General features: G+C 36.6%; 1 protein-coding gene across 2 annotated transcripts in view; it reads right to left on the bottom strand.

The window, feature by feature from the left end:
• Window positions 1-1,368: 1,368 nt before the first annotated feature.
• MAP1B (microtubule associated protein 1B) overlaps window positions 1,369-23,916 on the bottom strand; it is a 58,238-nt gene continuing 35,690 nt past the window's right edge. Inside the window, exons 3-7 of one of the 2 annotated variants that reach the window (XM_070938806.1) lie at window positions 21,967-22,049; window positions 17,860-18,000; window positions 8,871-15,045; window positions 5,830-6,068; window positions 1,369-2,663 (exon numbers count right to left, since the gene is read on the bottom strand). In XM_070938806.1, the coding sequence (XP_070794907.1) occupies window positions 2,508-2,663; window positions 5,830-6,068; window positions 8,871-15,045; window positions 17,860-18,000; window positions 21,967-22,049 (6,794 nt within the window). In that variant the 3' untranslated portion in view covers window positions 1,369-2,507. Of the gene's footprint in view, window positions 2,664-5,829; window positions 6,069-8,870; window positions 15,046-17,859; window positions 18,001-21,966; window positions 22,050-23,916 lie in introns of those variants that run through there. The other variant, XM_070938805.1, reaches the window with a different exon arrangement.

The raw sequence follows: 23,916 nt of genomic DNA, 5'->3' as shown, positions 1-23,916 counted from the left end.
ACTCTGGTCATGAAAATACTATACCAGCATGAGAAATATTATTATCTGTTATCACACATTTTCTTATTTTTCTGACTTTTCATTTCCATCTGTCTTATAATGAAATTGTAGGCTTCCCGGTAGAGGTGGTCTTGAACATGAAAAAATAAGCAAGTAAGTTTGCACTAGGCCAGGCACATGTAGTTTGTTAGGCTAAATGGAATGGTGGCATGTTTGATGAGAGAAGAACCAGAGAACCCTGCAACCCTAGCAGGTACTGTAAGTGGCAGGGAGAAAGCAGTGTGGTTGCATACTGTATGGTATGCTAGCATCACCACTCAATTGCTACTGCTACGAAGCCAAGTGGAACAATGTGTGACCAAACAACCCAAACTCAGTCACACATAAAATTGATTCCTGTAATCTGTAGAAATTATGCATACCTGAATAAATTTTGCATACTTTGTTTTTCTGTGTGCTAATTTGAAAAGGTGCGGAATATTAAATCCCATCTGACTAAGAAATCCTGATCAGCCGCTCTCCTTCCTGTAATTCTAGGAATTAGAAGTTTTGAAGAACTTGGGAGCTGAGGCTCTCATCAGTTAAAATCTGTGGCCAGGATTACATTTTGCACGTTTCTATGATTTCACAGAATCACATTATATACAGTATACCCTGTTCTGGTTTTACTTTGGGGAAGGATCCTTCAATTAATTTTACTTAAGACAGTGTAGGATAAAGGAATACTTAGGAAAATTAAGTCAAGATCTCTGCTGCCCAACTAACACTGGAGGGTTTGACAGGTGTCTCACAGGACTGCTTGTAATGTCACAAAGTGTGGTTTGATGCAACCCCCACCCCCCAGTCGTAAGCTGTGTTTATTGGTACTGAAATAGTGTCATCAAAAATGACTCCTTGGATTGCATAAAGCCATGGAATAGCCTCCAATCCAAGCTGCCTGGTTTAAAAGAAAGCGCACTAACCTTTCAGTCCTTAGTTCTTTGATCACTAACACATAACGATATTGCTAGTGTGCTCTCCGCAAGATAATCCTTGGCAGTCAGCTACGTTCAATAAATATGGTACTGTTTTATCGTACTTCATTCTCACCAGAACTCAAAATAACACTATGCGTTGTCTTACAAAACTACTAAAAAATTCGCCTTCATCTGGGGTTTTTTTTTCTGCATTTTCCTGTAAACAAAACATGTTTAAAAATTCATCTATTAAAAGTTCATGCACAGCTAAAAAAATTCTGTACATTTGTCCCCATATTCACTCTTAAATTAACAGTCAAACTAATGTAAGACAAAAGAAAGCTTCAAAGACTGTACAGATGTGCAGACAACCTTTTTGTATCATCCCATATATTTTTGTTATTTTGAATTTCTGGTACTGAACACCTTTTCTTTCATGCCTCCAGGAAGCAGGAAAAAAAGAGGGGAAAAAAATAATAATAACTTCAAACAAGGTTTGCTGTTCAGGTGCACCAATGAAGAGTTCAACTTACATACATAATTCATAGCACCAAGCTGTTTGACCAATCAGAGAGGTTTCCAATAGCACACACTGCACACGCATAGTTCTGTACTGGTGTAACTATAATCCTACACAGATGTTTTATAAACTTGCTATCTTGCATTAAAAAATAAGTGCATCAAGTATCTTTGTACATTCAAGTCACTTTCTAAGGCAAATTGTCTACCATAGGTACTCCCAACTGCTTTGGTATTTTGCTTCAGTAAACTTGTCAGTGACCCAGGTGTTTTAGCATGCAAGTTTGTCAAATTTGAAAGAACTCTGAATTTTCACTGGGAGCATGCCTTAGACCAATATATCCGCATGGTAAACTGAATGGGGTTCAAACTACATACGTATTTTGTCTAAGAGAATTGTGTTACGTGACAATGAAACACTGAATGGGAAGTTGCCAATAGTAAGTGTTTCCAATGCAATGTTCCTTCAAAACCACATTGTTTCACTTAATGTTCTAGCTAAGATGTCACTAAATTAAATATGCCTACTCTGAAAAAAAACCCCAAATATTTCTTTCTCTAGGATGCTAGACTGCGGGAGGTAAATCACTGACTGCTTTGTAACTAATGCAGAATTAATTATTTTATTCTCCTCTATGCCATCCAACTCATCTTTCCCCTCCCCTCCTCTCTCTCTCCATCTTTTCTCTGTTTCTTCCAAGGGCAAATGCCCACAACCTGGCAGAAGTCAGCAGTGTTTGCTAGTGCATGGTTTCCTAGTGTTCAATGAAGATGAACCTGAATCTGCAGGTTTTGCAGTAATTTGAACCCTATGGTGGGAATACTGTTATTTCCCTTAGCAATTAGCAAAGACTGAAAAAAAAAATAGTGACTTGCATCACTCTGATACAGTATAGCATTTGGCAGGTATATATAGTTCAGCAGCTGAATTAGATGGATTATATTTTTAGAAAAAGTATTTTCAAATTCAAGAATTTCTGGAAACAAAGTTTAAAGTTGAAATGCATTGCTTTTTTTTTTTTTTTTTTTTTTTTACAGTTCAATCTTGCATGCAGGGAAAGATTCATCTTGCATAACCACGGTGCTACTGCTTGCCAAAACCATGATGTTAAGATCCTGTTGTTTCTCGTGGGTCTCTTGGTACCATTCCCTCATCACTTCTGAATCATGCGTTGGGATTAATGTCACCTGTCATATAAAGAGTACATTGGAGAAGAAATTACAAAAGGAAGAACAATAAAAAATCTCACTACAGTACTGACACTCTATGGATGTGCACAACCCTGGAATGGAAAATTGTTTGCTGTGGGATGATTCAGCAATTTCTGGAAGTGAATCCCTCCCTGACAACATCATATCAGTAAGGAACAGAGCATTCTGAAATTCTCTAAAACATGAAATTCTCAAACTGGGAGTTTTGTAAAGCCCTGTGACTGCACTACCAACCAACTACTGGTAGTATCGTTGTAAATACCTGTGCATAATCTTACCAAATTTGGCATCATTTAGATGTGTTGGAATTACAATAACCTTCTCAGACCATCCCAACACATCTGGAGAATGGCCAATTGGAAAAGCTTAAACCATCAGAAGAAATAACTGGATATAGGGAGACAATTAGTTATTATTAGACAATCTGTGACCATTGGATGATCCTTTCAGAGATATTTCCTAACCAGATTCTTCAATGTCTTCAACAGTGACAGAGTTTATAATGCATTGCCTTCACTGAAAAAGTTGGGATACATTCAGAAGTGGATCTGCTTTGAAAATAGGCCATGTTGAACTATACAGCCCAGTCAAACATTGGCACAGGATGTGGTATGACATTTTGTATTATGTCATAAACTGCTTTATGATAATGTTTATATGATAAAGTATTTTATAAAATCTTCTAATTTTTAATTCTATAGGAATTATGACTCCCAGATTTTGGACACATTCTATAAGTTAGTCCATTTGAGGTACCTTGACTCAGAAATTTTTTGCTCTATGATGCATCGTTTAGCCCAGGTAAAGATTACAGGAAAGAGTATTTTAGCAGTATATAGAGGGATTTTGAAAAGCAGAATCCCTTAGGGCACCACCATTCTTATTATATCTAGAGAAATACTACTGAGAATATATTGCATCTATTATTTATGTACTTTCTACACTTTTATAACACAGTGTTCCACAGACACAACAATCTTTAGATAAGTTTTTCATTTTAGTACTTTTCAAAATGTCAAAATTCTGTTAGGTAATTATTGCTAAAATTTTATTAACCATTATTTTAGAAATGTGAAGGCCTCTTTTCTATAATTGGATCCTTGCCTGGCACAGTATTTGGGGCACAGAAAAATATTTTGGGAAGTATGCAACTAAGTGGATTTTTAATACATGTATTGTATTTATATTGCATTTAGATTCATGTTAGCTAGCCAGAGTCACACTGGTAAGATGGGTGGCCATATACGTAAATATAAATAAATGTAAAAAGTGCAAAAAGTATTTTTTTTAAGGAGAAAACCTTTTTGCATATGATCTTAGAAGTTAGCTTTATATCATTAAGCAGTGGAAATAAATTAATTATGTACGCATGGAAACAAAATTTGATAAAATGTAAGTTGATTTCTTCCATGTGAGAAAAGCAGCATAAACATTATTCCTTCACACCATCATGCCCTCCAGATGTGTTGGACTAGACCTGTTATTTCCAAACAAGTTTATATTTCAACACAGCTAGAGAAAGTACACGATGTACTTAATTCTCAAAAGAAGGTTTTTCTGTTTAGGCTATTTAGTTTTCGTAAAAGTACTTCTATGCCTGAAAGAAGATGCTGTACTAGCAGAGTTATCCAAAAATAGTCACGAGAAGAGAATGTAAGGCAAGACATATAACAACCCTGCTGCACTTACATACAACTATAGGTCCAATTGAACATAATCTTTTTCTAGGCTTATGTTCAACTTCTCAGCTGGGCTATCAAAATAATTCAGAGCAAGTAGTGAACAATCGAATATAGTAATCTACTCATAATCCTCTTGAAATTCCTGGATTAAACTTCATATTATAGTGGTTTGATGTTGATTTACATTTCAGTAGAGATCACTTCCATTCTATATATTTTTATTTTTTTTTACAGATCTATCTTTATTTCTTTTTAAAATATTTGGTTAACTAAAAAATCATACTGGTGCTTTCCTTTCTGCCAGCAACAAACTGGCTAAATGGGACAGGGGTGGGTTCTAAATTTTTTTACTACCGGTTCTGTGGGCGTGGCTTATTTTGTGGGCATGGCTTGATGGTCATGTGACAATTATTTAGGATTTAGCAGAGGTACTGGTCTACCAGGCTTTTAACTGCTTGCAGAGCTGTACCGATCTACCCATTTATTTTTTGCAGGCACTGGTCTAACCATTTATTTTTGCAGGCACTGGTCTACTCATGTATTTTTGCAGGCACTGGTCTAACCATTTATTTTTGCAGGCACCGGTCTACTCATTTGTTTTCTTTTAACACTGATCAGCTGTAGGGTGGCCCTTTGAAGCCCCATGGCAAGAGTTTAAACATTTTTTTTCCCTCTAGCCATCAGCTGGGACTCAGGAGGCAGCAATAGATTGGGGGTGAGGCCAAATAAAAGGTAAGAATAATGTGGGGGGGGGGCGCGGGGGGGGGGGAAGAACCCATTTGTCGAACCGGGAGGAACCCACCACTGAGGTGGGAGTAGAAAGTAGTGTTCACTACCTTGTTTTCTTGATTCTGTTCTTCAGTTGAAAAGAAGTCTTTTCATTTCCTCCAATGGGAGTGAATCCACTTAGATCCATTTTCAAACATTGAGACTCATGGTGAAAAGTTAGCAGTGCTGAGGATCATTTGGATCTTCATTGATTCTGCTCTAAGCACCAAAACTTTCAAATTCTTCTCAATATCAGAGTTTAGGGATGAGGGAACACTGAGTGCAAAGTAACCAGGGAAGAGGAGAGATCCAATATTTTTTATTTATTTATTTTCTTTATTTTTCAAGTTTATTTGCTACCCATCTTGCAGTTCTCATTGGCATCCCACTTTAGGGAATGGAGAAAAATGAATATTTATTTTGCCCCAGGAAGTGCTGTCACTATGATCGCAGTATTACACACAGAATACACGATTAATCAATTACAAATTACTCAATCAACTCTCCTGAGTTAAAAAAACCCAACTCTTTCAGATGATTTAGATGTACCACTTTTCTTATCTTGTAATTTTAAACAAAAGCAAGTTCTTCCCCTTTAGGTTTCGTTACTGAATTCAGATAACTAAAAGATGATTCTTAGCATCTTATTTTTAATGGGCTTTCCTTTACTTCATAGATTCTGGAGAACGTACCTGCATATTGCTGCCCCACTGAGCTTTGCCTTCCAACAGGGAATCCAAGACAGCCCTGCTTGGTTCTTCAGCAGCAGGATCATTCCCACTCACAACATAATAGGATGATCTCACCCTCTTGAAAAATTCTATATCAACATTCTTGCTATTGCTGTGGTTGGGAATATAGACCAGGTCCAAATACATAGGAGGTCCTGGAGGCACAGCTATAGATTTTGTTGGTTTCCCATTTCCAGGTCCTAAAAAAATAATAAATAAATAAGAGTCCTATCTCAGTTTGTGGTAATAAACATTGTCTACTAATGATAAACTCAAGTTGGACAGACTGACACATCAAGCTCCAGCTGTCATGTTCATATATTTTTAATGGTTTTGAATTATCCTGTGGAATTTAAGCGGTTGATAAAATCAGATATTTGTACTATATAAATGTACTTAGTGAACAGAACAAGATATGTACAAAAAGAATAAGTTATTAACCATATGTGTGTATGTATGCATACATGCCTGTTTGTGTATATGTATGAATGCGTTCATTTTATTTTATTTTATTTTATTTATATTCCATTTTTTTTATACAGGAACACAAAGCAGCATACATAGTGCTCCTTTCTCCCATTTTCTCCCTACAACAACTGTGAAAGAAATTGGGCTGAGAAGAGAATGACTGGTCCAAAGCCATCCAGTGTGCTTTCTTACTTGAGAGGGACCAGAATGCATGCATGCATGCATCCATACACATAAACATAGTTTCCCTGCTCATAGTCCAATACCTGATGTATTACACCACATGGGTTCTGAATATCACATATTACAAGGAAGGTGAAATGTAAGAGATTCGGGAGCACAAGCATTAAGAGGATAAAGCTTGATTTTTAGTTTCCTTGGAAAAATCATATAGAAATAATCTGCTCCTGCCCATGGCCAAGATACTTTTAAACACTCCCATTCTAGCCTATAGTCTAATATTTCTTGGGGATCGCTTACACAATTATTATCTATGTCTGCCCTTTTTTCAGATCAATCAAAATTGTTTAATTGCTGTCACCTTGTTGGGCAGGCACAAGATGTTAGTGCATGCTAATCAAAAACAAAAAAAAAGACCCCAACACACCAGATACAGTTGACGTTAAAAGAAGAAAGTATGGATGATTGATGTGGCAATACTAGGGGATAGTAGAATAGAAGACAAAGAATGGAGAAGAACATAAAATATCCAGACCTGAAAATCAAAACTGAAACCTTGTGGCATAAACCAGCTGTGGTGCTTACAGTGGTTATGAGCACACTAGATAGAGCTTTGAAAATCTGTGTATTGACAAATTTTCCATCTGTCAATTACAAAATATCACACTGCTTGAATCCTCACTTATACTACACCAACACATAATAACATCTTAAGTTTTTGGATAGAACTCAATGCATATAAAGACTAAAACCAGCTACAAATTGCAGCTGTGACTTCATATTGTTGTGAACAGATAGTAATAATAATTTACTGTGATTTCACATTGTTCTGTATGTAATAATAATGTATTCAATTTATAGGCTACCCAATTCTCAATGACTCTGGGCAGCTTATATTTCTTTCTAATATTATGGTTTCAAATTATAGTAACCTTCCCCAGCTCAGTAGTATCAAAAAGTATTAACTTTCTTTAACATTTAAATATAAATTAAAACATTAGTACCATCACTTTGGTTAGCAGAAAGTAACACAATGCTCAGTGGCTATTTTTAAACTAAGTATCTGACCACAAATTGCTATGTATGTTAAGAGCAGTATTCTCCTTCGACTAAGAAGAACATTATCCATCATTTTAACCATTTAAGGTTGTTTTCCAATGTTGTTGAATCTAGTTTGACACTGAATTATTCTGACTTATAAACACAGGTTTTAAATTTTCTAGCAATCACTGACAGAAATATTGTCATTTCTTAATGCAGTAATTTTTCATTTGCTTTCTCAAATACTGATGATAACTATAAACTAAAACGTAGCATAACAACTGATGTATTAAGTTCCAATTCCATAACTTGGATTTGTCTGTGAAGGAAATATGGGTTTTAAAATCCAAAATATCTTTAAATGAACAGTTAGAGAAGGATAGGCACTTTAAGTTGAATAGCTACTATCCATTCAGCATTTTTTTTTTACTTTTGCTATACTAGGCAAAGTTCAAAAAGAAATTTCCATACAATTTTCCTGTAACAACAGATTATGTTTATTTATATTCCATCTAATCCCAATTTGAAGCATGATTTTTTGAAGAAGGAATAATATATCAGCCATTATGACAAACTTTGATACCTTTCTTTAAAATCCTAAGACTTGTGAGGGGTGTAAAATGATCTGAATATTTTAAGTTCTAAAATTTCTAGTCCTTTTTTTAACATGAAAGAACTCTGCATTCTACAATTATCTTGATTTGACTAGGGAACCTGCTTGATAGACATTTTTCTATTTTTCTTTCAAACTATAATGTTTCTCATGAAAGGGGTCTAAGTTTGTTTTTGCTTCTTCTTATCCTTCCCCCCTCCTTTTGAAAACATTTCATGAAAAATCACAGCAGTAATATTTTTCTACATTCCAACTGCCATCTTTAAATTGAACTGGACTGGAATGTGTACTCCTTGATTCTTAAAAATGCTAGTATACTGTCCACATGGTAAAATATTTACTGTAGTAATTTTGTTTTGTCTTGCACAGCTACACACTATTCTGAAATACTGTTTAGAAACACTTGTAGACAAACATAAATGTTTCATTAAAAAAACCCAATGTTTTTTGAAGTTGAATCATGCTAAAATCATTCAGGTTAACAAGTCTGAAATAAACTAAATTAATGCTATTTTAATGGTCCTCATGTAAAATAATGGCTTTTAAAACAGGTAGGTTTAAATACAGCTACAGAAAAATATCCTATGTTCTCTTTAGTTACACTAGAGCTATCAATGAAGGCTGAGGATTTTGAGTGCTGCAGTCTGGTACGTCTCAAAGACAATAGGTTGAAGGAAGCTGATATATGAGATTATCTCACCTGAAGTTGTGGTCTTTGCTGACTTTGATGTTGTAGAATTGGCCGCATTCTTAGTTTCCTTATCTTTCTCTTCATTATGAGATGATTTTATCTCTGGAGTAGAGATATTTTTGGCAGCTTTCTCCACAGACTCCTTCTTCTTCGGAGAAGCTGTTCTGGAAACTTTATCTAATGATTCCTTCAAGCCAGCAGGTTTTGGAGAAGCCACTTGCTTAGGTTTGCTATCACTCTTCTTGGCAGGAGAGGAAGATTTGGTCTTAGTCCCCTGCTTTTTTGTTTTTGTTTTTTCTTTCAGATCCTTTTTCAAAGGTTTTCCTAGATTCTGGTCAATAGGTAATGTCTCCGGATCAACCATGGAGACATCTGGGTGCCTAGGCGAAGGGCTGCGATCTTGAACAGGGACTGGGGGAGGGTCAATGTGTTCATATGTAATTGTTTTATCTGTCGGTATCGTTTCAGATTCATCTTCTGAATCAATGTTAGCATCTGCTGTAATGGAAGGACACTCTTCTGTTTCAGGGGGTACATCTGAGTCGGTCTGTGATGGAGCAGATTCGCTTACAGAAGTCGGGGGCGTTTCACCACACAGGCGAGCTGGCTGTTTTCCTCCAGAGGGTGGTGGAGCCCCTCCGGACTGAACCAACAGCTTTTCTTGGTCTTGAGATTGTTCTTCATTTGCAAACCATTCTAAGGGGTTAGGATTTATAAAAGAAGGTGACAGTTCTGTTTTGGGATGCTTGTATTCACAGGATGAGACAAGACATAAATCAACATCTTGACGGATTTCAGATTTTTCTGAAACAAAGTATTTGTCATTCTCAAAGCGATAACTTGAAATGTCAGGTGATTTGGTAGCTTTCTCTGCATATTCAAAAGGATAATGGACAGACTCTGACAGTTTGGGGGATTTTTCATAAGAATAATCAAGGGCTTCTGGTGACTTGGTGGTTTTTTCTGTTTTTTCGTAGGAATAACTATCTGCCTCTATTGATCCAGTGATTTCCTTTGTTGCAGCATAGTTGTAATCAAAAGTTTCAGGGGATTCAGTGACTTCCTCTGTTTTTTCATAGGAATAACTAATAGCCTCAGGTGACCTAGTGGTTCTTCCAGTTTCCTTATAAGAGTAAATAAGAGGTTCTGGTGATATGGATGTTTCTTCAGTATCTTCCTGATCCTTAGATACTAGAAGCTCTTGGCCATGTTTTGTCTCAGGATCTTGAACAATTGATGTATGATAGCCAAACAATTTGTCTGGGGATACGTGCAATGATAATAGAGATGACTGAGAAGCAGCCATTGTTTCTTTCATTATGGGTGGTGAATCTGAAAAACTAGGTGAATACAAAGGAGAAGATTCCCGTGGTGTCAATGAAGATAAATCAGACTTTGGTGAGAGTTTCTCTCCCAAGCTTTGCATTTTTTCTGATGGAAATGTAGAATGTAATGGCATATCACTAGGATGTGTAACAGCTGATAGGATTTCTTCTTGCAGGGGAGAACTTGCCTGTGAAGGTGTATGGACAGAAGAAGTGGAAGGTGAAGGTGAAGCCTCTATCTGAGAAACGGAAATAATTTCTGAAATATCCTTCTCGTGGCTAAAACACACTTGTTCCACTGGTGATATTTTATCTGGAAATCCATGTTCCTGCATGTCTGAAGGGCTAAAATCAACTTCTGTGGGACCATTTTCAGATATATGGTGCACACCAGCACCTACTATGGGTTGCTCAGGTGACTGTCTGCTAAAATCCATGGCCAAAGACTGTTCAGGTGAATCTTGTCCAAATTCTACTGACATAGTCAATTGTTCGGGAGATCTATGATCTAGTATTGGTGTTCTTGACTTTGCTGTTTTAGGAGAAAAGTCTGGTGGAGAAATAGACATTGGTCTTGGACACTCTTCTTTAGATGGAGACATTTCTGTTTCTTGAAATGTAGTCGGTGTTTGTACAACAGACACAGAGAGAGAATCATCAACTTCAGTAGAGTGAGGAGATCCAACCTCAGCATGTAACGAAGGAGATACATCATCAGTAGTTGGTTCTGGGAATGAACTAGTAGCAACAGATGCTGTAGAAACAGATGCAACTCCTTCAATATGGGAATAAGTATCTTCTGCTACAACTTCATCAACAGGAGTTGCAGATTTATCAGAGACGGTACTTTCAGATATTGACATTTTAGTGTCCTCTTTGAAATAGCCTAAATGACTAATATCCACCTGAGTAGGAGAGACCTCTGCCAGCTTCCTCTCATCCAAAACTAATGCAGACTGAATTTCTGAAGTTTCTAAATCATCCTTTTTCTTTTCTAGAAGAATGTCTGATTTTGGAGGTGTCAGCTCCAAATCTTTTTCATCCTGCTGCTCTTGGAAAATGTTTGTTGAAGTAACTTCAGAAACTGAGCTCTCCTGCAACACGGAATCATCTGTTTCACTTTTCTTTTCAAAGGTGGTTTCAGTTTCTTTGAGAGATTTTATATCAGCACTTAAAAATGCATCATAAGAAGATTCTGTACCAATAAGTGGTGGACTTCGCAAAGGTGAAAGCACTTTCTCAAAAGGCGATTCAGAATCAGGCACAGGTTCATCCATTGGGCTTATTCTGTGTTTTGCAACATTGTCTTTGGCATCACTAACTTCAACACTGATTGGCACTTCAGTTGTCTTTCCAGGAATCTCAGTTGGAAGTTGGTTTGACTTTTCATCAGTGGGAGACTGATAATAAGGAGTGTGACCAGCACTTCCAGCAGCTGATTGTGAAGGGGATACCACTTCTAATGTTTTATCATCAGGGCTGGGGCACTGTTCTTCCTGGGTTTCGTGGTGTTTTTCTGGCAGTGTTGTGAGAGACACAGGCTCAGTTGAAGTTTTAATCTCATTGGGAGTTAGGGAAAAGTTCACACTACGTTCGCTAAGAGGTGTTTTAGCAACTGGTGATAGTGGGGCTGGACTTTCATCTATAGTCGGGCTACTCTTCTCCTCCCAAGTTTCTGAAATTTCTAATTTATTAACAGTTTTGAATTCATTTTCCCGAAAATGATACAGATCCTGGAAGGAAGTTTTGTTAAATTTATCTTCCTCTAATGAAGAAGGTGGTGAAATGGTAGAAGCTGAAACATTATAATCTTTGCCTTCAGTAGCATCTGTTTTTGATCCTTCGGATAACCCATTAAAAGCATCAGGAAGAGGAGCAATTTTAGGTCTAGCAAAATCTTGAGAATATAGTGCTGACTCATACTTAGTAATGTTAACATATTCTTGGGAAGGAGATTCACTTTCTTCATTATTTGTTTCATCACTCATTACATCCCGTGGAGTTGACATTCCATCCATTGGAGTTGGTTCACTGGATATTTCAATGGTGGACTGGGTATAACCTGAAGTAGCAGTGAATTCCTCAGGCTGGTCTTCTCTGTTTTCTTCATCTGAAACAGTTGCTTCACTTTCTGATCCACCAGGTAGAGTTTCATCATGGATTGAAGATGCCGGTTCCTTTGCCGGAGACGGAGATTCTGACAATTTAGTTGGAGTAGTTATAGGCAAACCATATTTATCATCCATTTCAGCAGCTTCAGCTGCTTTGTCTACTACAGCCATGACATAATCCCCTTCAGCTTGTATTTTTTCAGTTTCCTCTTCATCTTTGACCTCCTCAGTTTTGTCTTCTTCAATTTCTTCTTCAGTGTCTTCTGTTTCTGCTTTTTCAACTGTTGTTTCTTCTAAATTTTCCTCATAGTGATCTTCATACTCCATTCTAAATTCTGCTTTTTTATCATACATTAGCCCTTTCATTTTTTCATTTTCGGGGGCTTCTATCATTTCTTTTTCAATCTCCTCTGTTTCAATGATATCCTTTATGCCTTGCTTTTTGAAACTTGTTGGCACTTCTTCATTGTCCCCTTGTACTTCTGCCTCCTCGGTCTCAGCCTTTTCTTCATAGTCGCCTGCCTCAGAAGATTCTTCAAAACCTGTTCCTTCCTCTTCAAATTTTTCACTATCATCAACCTTGTCCTTTCCCACAGACTCCAGCTCTTCAGGAGTTTGTTCACATTCTCCCTCAGGTTCTGCAGCGGTGATATCTTCATCAGGAGAATGAATTGGACCTTCTATTTTTTCTTTTTGAACTGTATAATCTTCCTTTTGTTCTACGTCAGTTAGCTGGCTTTCATTTTTAACTTTATCTTCCTTTGTTTCCTTCACGACTTCAACTTCTTCTGCTTTTAGTTCTTCAAAATCTTTTGTTAAGTCTTCTGGTGAGGACATAAGTGACCTCTCGACTTCAAGTTCTTTCCCACTGGCTGCTAGGCTTACAGCTGCTACTGTTGCAGCCCCAGCTCCCAAAACAGTTGCTGCTGCAGCAGATTTTTCAGCCACTTTGAGCTCTTTCTTCACTGGCTTGCTTTTAACTTTTTCTTTGGGTTTCCCAGCAAGTCCACTTTCTTTTTTGACGGGTTCTTCCTTCTTCTGTGGTTTTGACTTTGCTGTAATCTTCTTTGATTCAGGCAAAGCAGCAGAGGTTTTCTTTATCTCCTTAGGAACCTTCTTGATTTCTCTCTTTTCTTCCTTTTTCACTTCCTTTTTCTCTTCTTTTTTGGATTCTTTTGGAGCAGCTTCTTTCTTTGGCTCTTTTTTAGATTCTTTCTTTATTTCTTTCTTCAAATCATCCTTTTTAGGCTTTTCTTCTTTCCTGGTCTGGGATTTTTCATCCTTCTTAGGCATCTCTTTCTTTGACTTTTCTTTCTCCTCTTGTTTTTCTTCAGATTTTACTTTCACTTCCTTTTTCACATGCTTCTCCTTTATTACTTTTGGTTTCACATCGGTGGTTTGTTTTTCAATAGTTTCAGATTTCACAATTGGTTGCTCTTTTGCCGTAAGGTCTTTTTCAGTCACAGAGAGCCTACTTTCACTTTTTGCTGGTTTTTCCTTTTTTATGATGGGTTTTTCTACTTTTTGAGCTTTTTCTGGTGGGCTAGATTTCCCTGTGTCAGAGGCCTCCTCTCTCGATTCTTTTCTGACAGTCTTTGTAGACAGTGTTTTAGTGATTGGCTTGAGACTTTCTTTGCTGTCTGTTCTCTGCTTCAGTTTTGTCTGCTTTACTGCAGGACTTGTCAGGTTACCACTTAAGTCTTTTTGTGTCACTATTGGTTGTTTAAGGAAGTCCAAATGTTTGAGCTTTTCTAGGCCATCTAATATGCTATACTGTGTACTGTTCCCTGGGAAAAGAACTCTGATGATTTTTTCAGCAGGGTTTGCAGGATGCCATACAATCAATGATGAGATTGAAGTCAGGTAGGAAACTGGGATATCTATTTCTTGACCATTTGGTAATATTAGTTCAGTTTTATCTTTATTCGTACCTGTCCACTGCTGCATGAAATATTGCATTTCTTTGCTGTTTTTGACTGGGTTAAGCACATACATTTCCAGTTTCCCTACACCCATTTTTTGAAAAAGGATAATGGGCTCAGTGTTGCTTCCTATATTTCTAAAGAGAGGTTCTGGTTTCATGGAGAGCTTGTTTAAGTATTGCAAAGTAAAACAAGCCTCTTCTACACTTCTTTTTAATTGCAAATTAGGATCTGGGTTTCCTAGGCTTTCGGGAACATTAAGAAATACAACTCCCAAATCAGGTGAAATTAGATTTTTCATCCAGTCGCTATTGGTAGTAGAGCCTTGAGACTGCTCCTCTTCCAATTCTGCTATTTTCCGTTGCAACATGCTGTTAATTCCTGGCAAATTATCATCTCCAATGTGAGTGAGCAAAATTGAATCTACTCTGTCCAAATGTCTGATGAGTTTCCAGAAGCAAGATTTTCTCTCTGATCCTCCATTGATAAGCATGTTGAACCCATTCACAGCAAACAGCGCGGAATCTCCTCTTCCACCAGGGAAAATGTAACAACAAGGCTTAGAAAGTTTCAGGAAGCCTCCTGATGTTGGCGGCTCCAAAATATCAAATGGTGATGGTACTTCCACTGACTCTGACAAGTACTCTGTGAATTCAGAAAGCCCTTCCATTTCAGGCAAAATATAAGAAGAATTCAGCTTAATGTTGATGAAATCTTGAAGGTTGTGTCTGTCAAGGTTTGAATTCTTCCAGTCCCCTTCCTCAGGACAGAAAAGTGTTAAGCTGGCCTTGTTGGCAGGGTGAGTAGTGCTCAATAATTCGCCAATCTGAAATTGAAAAAACCCAAGCAGAAATATATGATATGATTCTATACTCTTAATTCATAATTATGTCTCAAAATTAAATCAGTAGAAAGTGGATGTGCTTCCTGAGTTAGAATTTTGCCTTTGGCCCCCATAATTGATTTCAGTGTTCTAGTACAAATCAAAGTAATTATGCTAGTCTAAAGTCTTCTTTTCTCTAATATACACTGTTATCTGCAAGGAAAAAAAAATTATATACAATTATATACAGGCTCGGTGCCAAGGCATTTCCATATTAAGAAAAGTTGCTTTTATTTCAAAAGTATTTATATTCCATCATGGTTTTAGCTATGGAAATATCTCAGCTGTGTTTGCTGACTTCCTAGAAAGATTGAGCCAATTTAATGTTATTGTTTTAGACTTGGATAGTAACATTACCTACATTTAAAGAGTAAAGTAAGCATGAAGAAGGCAAACTAGAACATACAGATATAAAAGATCTGGACTAAAAAAGAACACTTGCTTCTAGACCCTTGTCTAGGTTTGTTTCAGAAACAAATATACTTGGCTTCTGATTTGAATATATATTCATAATGCAGAGAAGACCTCAGTTGATCTCATTTTTAATAACTTTCACCTGACACCCTAGGATGGAAACAACATTGGTCAGCCTAGAGTTACCTTTCTGAGACACTGAATGTGGAAATGCACTTTCTTGGGCCTATTAGACCTCTATCAACTATGTCCAATACCATTAAACATGGCATCTTGCTGGACCATCAACAAAGGTTGTAAGATTGCACCATGCTTTTGTGTTCTGGCTCTTACCTCAAAGGGCAGCTGCAGTCAGTTGGGGGACAATCTTCAAACCTATGATTACTGCAGTGTGAGATGCTCTATTTAATATATCTATCAAGCTGCTTGTTAGTTTGGGGTAGGATGTCATCAGCACGCTGATAATACTCATGTATTCACTGTCAGTCCTGCTTAAGCCTTGGAGATCATATAAAGTCTTAGCAAGTGTCTGGAGACTGTTCAGTTTAAGATTAAATCCCTCCAAGAACAAGCTCCTAAACATCAATATATATATGTGAACATCAGTCACCATGATACCTTATATGGGATCATGTGCTCCCCAAAGGAATTGCTTCATGATCTACGGGTCCTTTTGGATCTACAGCTACCATTTAAACAGTAGGTAGAAGCAATGGGCAGCTGGACCATCAGTTGACACACTCCCTATCCCAAGATACTTTGGTGATGTTAACTTCTTCTGTGATCCACATATAGTTGGATTAATGTAATGCACTCCATGTGGGACAGCCTTTGAAAATGTTCCAGAAGCTGCAGGTGATCCTGAATAAGGATGCTAGATTACGGGTAGAATAGCCCTGCCACTGCCACGCAACACTGATTTTGAATTTGTTATAAGAGCTATCAGTATTAACTTCCTGGCCAATTCAAATTGTTCATTAACCCTTCAAAGCCCTATGTGGTATGGCATTATTTCCCAAGGACTGAATCTGCCCAGTCAATAAGAATATCTCAAAAGGGTTTGCTGAGGTTCATATAATACGCTCCTTCTTGGCATTCTGCAAGGCAACTAAAACAAATTTATTCCGTCAAGATTTTAACTCAAGTGATTGCTTAGTGACATTAATATTGGAATGTATTGTTACTTACAAATAGCCCTTGAGTTACTTGCAATTGACGCTAGAATTTCCATTGCTATGCAATGCAGTTGTAAAGCACAATGTCATGTGACTTCATTTCTTAGCTATGGTAATTCTTGCAGTCCCCATTGTCATTGTTAGGTGGGGATCATAGGTCATTAAGCAAGCATCTCCTTGCAATGTCCTGCTGGATTCCAATGACCAAAGGCAAGCAGGTAAAGAGAGAGTGGGAGAGAATGTACAAAGATGTGTGGGTGTCTGGGGATATACAGTGTGTGAGACTTGGGGATGGCATGCCAGGGTGCATGAGTGTACAAGTGGCCAAGGAGGTGCAGTGTGAGCATAGTTGAGCTTAGTGAGTGTGCAGGTGACAGGGAAGCACAGTACAAGCATGGTGGGGATTGAGATGGCTGCTGTCAGGTGAAGGAACGAATGCAAGTAGTAAGGGAGGAAGGTCTGCAGAACCTTCAGAACCTTCAGAACCTTTGGGGAAGGATGTTCCAGTGGCCAGGAAAGGATGTGTGAATCACTGGACAGATACCACACAAGCATAGTGAGACTTGGGGAGAGTGTGCAAGGTGGTGCAAGTGGCCACTGAGGAATGGCGCAAGCAAAGGAGGACTGGAGGTGGTTCTGCAGGCAGGGGAATTTTACTTAAGCCTGCCCTGCTGGCTTTCTGATTGACTTCACTTGTGTGAAGCTGTGGGAAAGTTGCAAATCGCAAATCATGTGATTGTGGGGTGCTGTAACCATCATAGGTGCCATCATGATCACGTGATCACAGGGATTCTGGAATAGCCAGAAGAACAGTTTAAGAACCAGTTGTAACCACCACTAGTTCAGGACTTTCATGTTTGAACAATTGCTCAACGAGTGCTCGTTAACTGAGAAATAGCTGTATACTCTGGATTTATCTATTTGCTTTGTTGCATATCCCCTCAGGTTGGAGATGGAGATAAAAACAAATAAATAAAAACTGATTATCTTTTATTCCTTGTCCTGCAGTCTATTTTATTTTAAAAATGAATAGCATGATGGACATCTATTTCTGATTTTTTCACTCCTCTTCAAAACATTAAATGACTAAATCTGCTGTACAATCAAAAGTACAAACAAAGCTTTAACCCCAATGAGTTTACAGAGTAGCAACAATTAAGAAACAAACCTCTTGGTCTGTGAAGATCTCAATGAAATTCTGAAATGAGAAAGATCCTGACTGAAGAATGAGTTCGCCTGTATTTTCAAAGTTTTGCCCAGTTAGTACCAGAAGTTTATGTCGTGCAGCATCTGTTATCATTAAACGCACCTGTAGTAGAAGATACAAATAATCACTTTGAAACATCTTTTATACTTCACGCTTTCTTTAGGGAAAAAATTAATATTAATAACCTCAAGGAAAGTATACATTACCCTTAGACCATATTTATCCAAAAAAAGGAGAAATGATTGTATTTCAGTGAGGGAGGAAGATTGTTTTAAAATCAAAACAATAATGTTAATCCAATCAAGTTAAAAGAACAGAATAGCAAGTCCAGTGAAAATTAAGAAGTTTGGGAAGTTTGGAAAAATAAGGATCTATGGTGTTATTCACAATAATCCTAAATAGTGGATTTGATCTGCGCAATGTTGGGACTACCAGATTGCAGAGATCTATCTGGATGACCATTAGAGGAAATCAAAAATAGTTTTTGTACTTCTTTGCTATCATCTAGTAAGTCATCCAGGCTTTTTGTTGTTAATGCCAAGGAAAACAACCACATAATTGATTAGAATGATGTGTGACCCCAGAATTTGCCTTGCTCTGAAATGGAATAACAGTAGATTCTAGGTGCGCATTCAAGGGAAGAGACTTCCACAAATATGTTACCATGATAACAAAGCCAAATTATCCCAAGATATGTATTAATAATTTGGTCTGAAACTAAATTTGGTGTATTAAATCCAAAATATTAAAGAAAAGTTTTAAAATATTGTTAAAATGACACACGATTCATATGATTTATTTTCATAGGATATATACTGTATTCTGAAGTAAACATGCATGGAAAAGAGAATCAAAGCTTAAGTCTCCAGTCCATGTGAACACTGGCTTTGTCTCCACAATCATCAGCAGCATTTTATGCCTCTCAGAAACCTCAGCCTTCCTTTCCCTGACACAATTATCTAGCCAACCATTCATCTGGGTTATGTGGTAGCACTAACCATGGCAATTAGCTAACATTCCTCCTCTTCTCTGACTGCAGTTTCTGTTAAAGTGAAAAGGCCCATCCACTGTGGGTGGATCAACAAAAGCCTTCGGTGGAGAACATCTGTGAAGGATAGGGGAATTGTGACCACTGTGCCTTATTACCTAGCAGGAAAGGGAAAAACCACAGGAGGTGTGCCAAAGTGGGTGATTCTAGCAATGAGAAAATTACTTCCCCTGCAGTTCCACACAGGAAATGCTGCAAAGTGGACTTCCTGCTGTTCTCTCTGGATTAAGAGCCAGGCTATTAATTTCCTTACCTTTCCAAACTCTAAGAAAGTCCCACAAGACCACAGGGCTTTGAATGGCACCAACCTGAGATCAAAATAGCTCCCACATGTGTGAGGGGATCAAATTTTCATAAACAAAAGAGAAATTTTAGCAGAGAAAAAGTACCTCATCCTCATACCTGCAGTTGCAGGAGAAATCGAATTAATGATTTTTTTAATGCTATGTTACCAAATGTAGGAAATCATGTCTCAGAAATATATAATTACAGGTAGTCCTCACTTAACAACTGCCTTGTTTAGAGACCATTCAAAGTTACAATGGTGTTGAAAAAATATCCTTATGGTCATTTCTTACCCTTTGAAGAATCCCACAGTTATGTGATCATCATTTTCATGCTTCACAGCCAGCTTCCAATAAACAACTTCTCAAAGGAGTAGCCAGAAGTAAAATCAACAAGTTGTGATAATGTGATGTCTCACTTAATGACTGCAGGTGATTTGCTTAATGACCACAGTGGAAGTGGAGTTATAAACCCATCACAATCACATAGCATCTTGCTTAACTACTGTGCTTTTAGTGATGAGTTGCCAGTCCCAATTATGGTTGTTAAGTGAGGTCTATCTTTATAGCTAGTGATGAGAATAATTTCTTCAGATCAATAATGACAACACAATTTTCATCTTGTCTTTGATGTCAGTAAATTAGAATATGCTATAAAAAAACAAGTATCCCCTCAATTTTGGTTCAATGTATGGGTGATCATAGCTATCTGCAGTGATGAAAAAAATATCAATAATGTGCTTCATGACATTATGATGCAAATCCAATCTTTTCATATGTGTGTTCTAATATCCAGCACAAATACATGCCATGGAACTGAAAGAACAGAATATTTGTAACTCAGGGTTTAGCTATGTCAACACTGATTCTGTTATCTAGTTTGGTAATGAAACATCTACAAGAAAACAACCAAGCTCAGAGAGTTTGCCATACCATGGAGTTTGCATTGGGACAATCTATATTTTCTCATTTGCTCCTCCCTTCAGACACATATGATTCAATGAATTACCTTTTATAATGAGTTCAGGGATGATCACTAAAAGCTTTAGGAAACAGAAAAAAGCAAATTCAATGCTGATTTAAAACTAATTATGCTGGGAAATAAAAATGTACCTTTACTTTTAATGGGCTATGTCTCTTTCCTGTTTATCATTATTATTAAACAATAAGATTACTGTCTGACTATCTCATGAATGTCACTTAAATTTCATCCCTTTTAAGTGCACTAGATCCATTAAAAACAGACTTCTCTTCTTTTATTGTTTCCTGTACCTGGTGGTAAAAGACTCTAGAAAGGCTGTCAGCACATTTTACAAAGTGAACAGCTTTTCCAGGAAAAACAGACAGACAAAAATATTTCACTAATATATGGCTTCTGCATTATACTTCTATATTTTATGTATTTTAGAGGATGGCATGCAGAAATTGGCAAAAGTAAGAAATTAACAAAATTCTTGCCAAATATTCACTGAAAGAATGCTGTCAACTTATAATGAGAAATATCTATTATATTACGGTAAAAAAAAAAAGAGGAAAAGACTTGTTTTTTTTAAGAAATAAAAAACTTCCCCAGATAAAATCAAAATTAACTTTAGCAAAACAACAAACAAAAGCAGCCCATTAATTACCCCCCCCCCCAAAAAAAAACACAAAAGAAAAGTTTTAAAACACAAACAATTATTTATAGGAGACTGAGTATTGTGGCTTAATCCATTTGGACAGTACTAGCATAGGGTAAGAAATAAGCAAAAACAGTGAGATGTAAAATAATTGTGATCAGTTTGTTGAGTAACTTAAAGCCAGAGGAAGCTTGCAAGTAAAGAGATCAGGATTTTGAATGATAAAGAAATTAAAGATATGTTAAAGAAAGACAAGGATTCAAGAGTTCTCAAATTAAATATAACAATTGGCAATATTTTACAAAGATATAGAACATCTTCCAGAAAATTACCTCCATGAAAAATGAGAAGAAAATAACCAATCAAATGGTAATTTTAAAAAAAGATCCAAAAGGATCCAGAAAATTATACATGCGAGTTGATATTTGTTGGAAAATATCAACAAGATATTGAATATTTGGAAAAATCGTAGAAAACCCTAAGAAAAAAAATGTAATAATCAGAAATTAATTTAAAATAAGCAGAAAAACATGTAGGGAGAGCTTTATCAAATTGATGAATGAGCACTACTCTTCAAGATGGTTTAGATGAATGGGTGGGAACAATAGGAAAAGTCACCTGTCTCTCTGAGTATTTATAGATTTGTCACAAGCATTTGATTGACCGCTGAGAGAAACAAGATACTCCCATCAGTCTGCCATGCATGTTATTTTATATTGTATTCACATCACTTGCTTTTTCCTCATAAATTATAGAAGACGATATACAATGTCACCAAGGAAATGGAAGGGAATATGAAATATTTATTTATTGATTCATAGGGTTTATTTTCATCTAGGAATGGATGAAAAAAAATGAGAGATAAGCATGAAACCAAAAATATAACACAATTAGACTACAATATTAATATACACTATTATTGTACCTGAATATAACTCAGTGGAACTTAACTTAACAGTAGACATGCATTCTATTTCATTTTAAGTGATATAGATAAAATAGGTAAATAAAAATATCAGTATTTCTGGTCTAGTTGCTTTGAGTTATTTTATGCCCATAGCATGTAATTTTGATTAAAGTATATCAGCATAGGTATGATTTTTTAAAATTACTTTACCTCAGTGCTGACTGCTTCATCTGAAGGATTAATCAGCACAACGGTTTCTAAAACTTCACTTCTGTGGTGAAGGATTTTTTGACCTGTGAAAATATGGAAGAAAAGAAAAAATGAATTTTAAATCCTGAATTTTATGTATTTATGGTTTCCCTATAAACATTTCTTCTTCTAAGCAAACTGCTTTTTTGCAGAACATTTAAAATAAAGTCTACATGTTAGTATCATGAAAGAATTGCGATCAGGCAGCACAGCCTAAACCTTTTGATTCATTTTGTTTCATATTATGGAAATGTGTTTATTTTTCAATGCCATAGCTTTTTCTAACTTTCCTTTTCTTGCATCATTCTGATGGGAGCTTCTTTGTTTGAGGGAGTAAAATTAATTAGCAATTTAGACTGGGATTATGAAGGCAAAGCCACTGTTTAAGCACCCAACTGGCAATTAGTTCAGCATCTTAGGAAAGAAGCGTGACACATTTTATTAAAAAAGAATTACCGTAATCAATCCTGACCAAAAAAAGCATGCAGAGAGCAAACTGTTTAATTAACAACTTTAAAAAAATGATATTTTTTTTCAGTTCAATGTACTTCAGGATACTAATTTGTACTAGTAAAATTATAAAATTGAGCTTTTGGTATTAGTAATTATCAACAATATGTCATCTATGCTTATTCAAATGCCAACTTGACCTATAAACTTCTTTTCTTAAAGTCATCTCTATATTGTTTGTACAAAATCACTATCATCACAATGTTTAATTGATTAAAATATTGATTTGCAATGATACCCTCAATTAATCAGGTGGCAGATCTTTTTTTAATCCACTCAATAGAAATCCTTATTAAAAACTCCAGATGGCAAACTCACTATTAAAAGAGACATCCCAAGATTACAAAAGATAAAGCAAAATGTCCAATATGATTGATACAAAGGGCATTCGTATTTGCTCCTACACTCCACCAGAATCAATCAGATTGGCATAGCCTATAAATGCTCTAAAATAAACAGTCTAAAATAAATAATGAATGTTTAAATAGAATATAGACTTAATTCTTTAAAAGCATTTCCTTTCACAAGCACCATATATATTCATTCAAAAATAAATCCTACTGAACCTATGGGCTTTATTTCAAACTGGATGGGAGAAGTGGTGGGTTTCTACCGGTTCGCCCTGGTTCGCTACAGCCGGTAGCACTGATGGTGAGCTAAAAGCGAATGCTCCGACCGTCAGCTGGGCCCTCCCCCCCGCCGCACTATACCTACCTATATTCATTCGTTTTTAGCCCAGCTGATACAGTAGGTGTGGCAGAGCGGATTGCCGCGGTTCCACTGTTCTGACATGCAATGAGCTTGCACGGAGCAAAGTGCGTGCACAAAGCGAACTGGTTGTTACACCAGTTGAAACCCACCACTGTATGGGAGCCATAAATTATTTGTATTTCTTACTCAAAACTAAGTTCAACTTTGTTAAACAGAGTTTATAGTTGCACTCATTTTTCTCAATTTCAATAAAGATATTCAATATTCCTAGCCTTCAGATTAAGAAAGTTAAATTGGCTTGTGACATACATACATACATGCATGCATACATACATATACATATGTGTATATCTATCTTTTAGTGTATACAGTATGTATAATAAACTAATAGGACAGCAATAAATATAGAAATCTTTCTCTACTATTAGGTCATGTACTATTTAGAAAATAAAAGTATATGCTAACTAGCCTGGATCAGAATATTTGGATTTAGGGTTTCAATACACTTAGAGGGCATGGTTATAGAAGGCTATGCTATCTCTAATTATTCCAGTTCCTGGATGGTGAAATGTTATTCAGCAATAGATTAAGAGGGCTGATCTAGTTCTATATTGATAGTACATGGATCTCTCCCCCCCCCCATTTTGGAGCATCTGTCTCTGACATCTGTCACCCATTGATTAAATCAAC

The sequence above is a fragment of the Pituophis catenifer genome, unplaced genomic scaffold, assembly GCF_029215685.1.
Source record: "Pituophis catenifer annectens isolate HBS135680 unplaced genomic scaffold, rPitCat1.0.hap2 SCAF_2, whole genome shotgun sequence".
Taxonomy (NCBI): domain Eukaryota; kingdom Metazoa; phylum Chordata; class Lepidosauria; order Squamata; family Colubridae; genus Pituophis; species Pituophis catenifer.
Note: the sequence above shows the minus strand (reverse complement) of the source record. Positions and strands in the feature narration are given on the sequence as shown.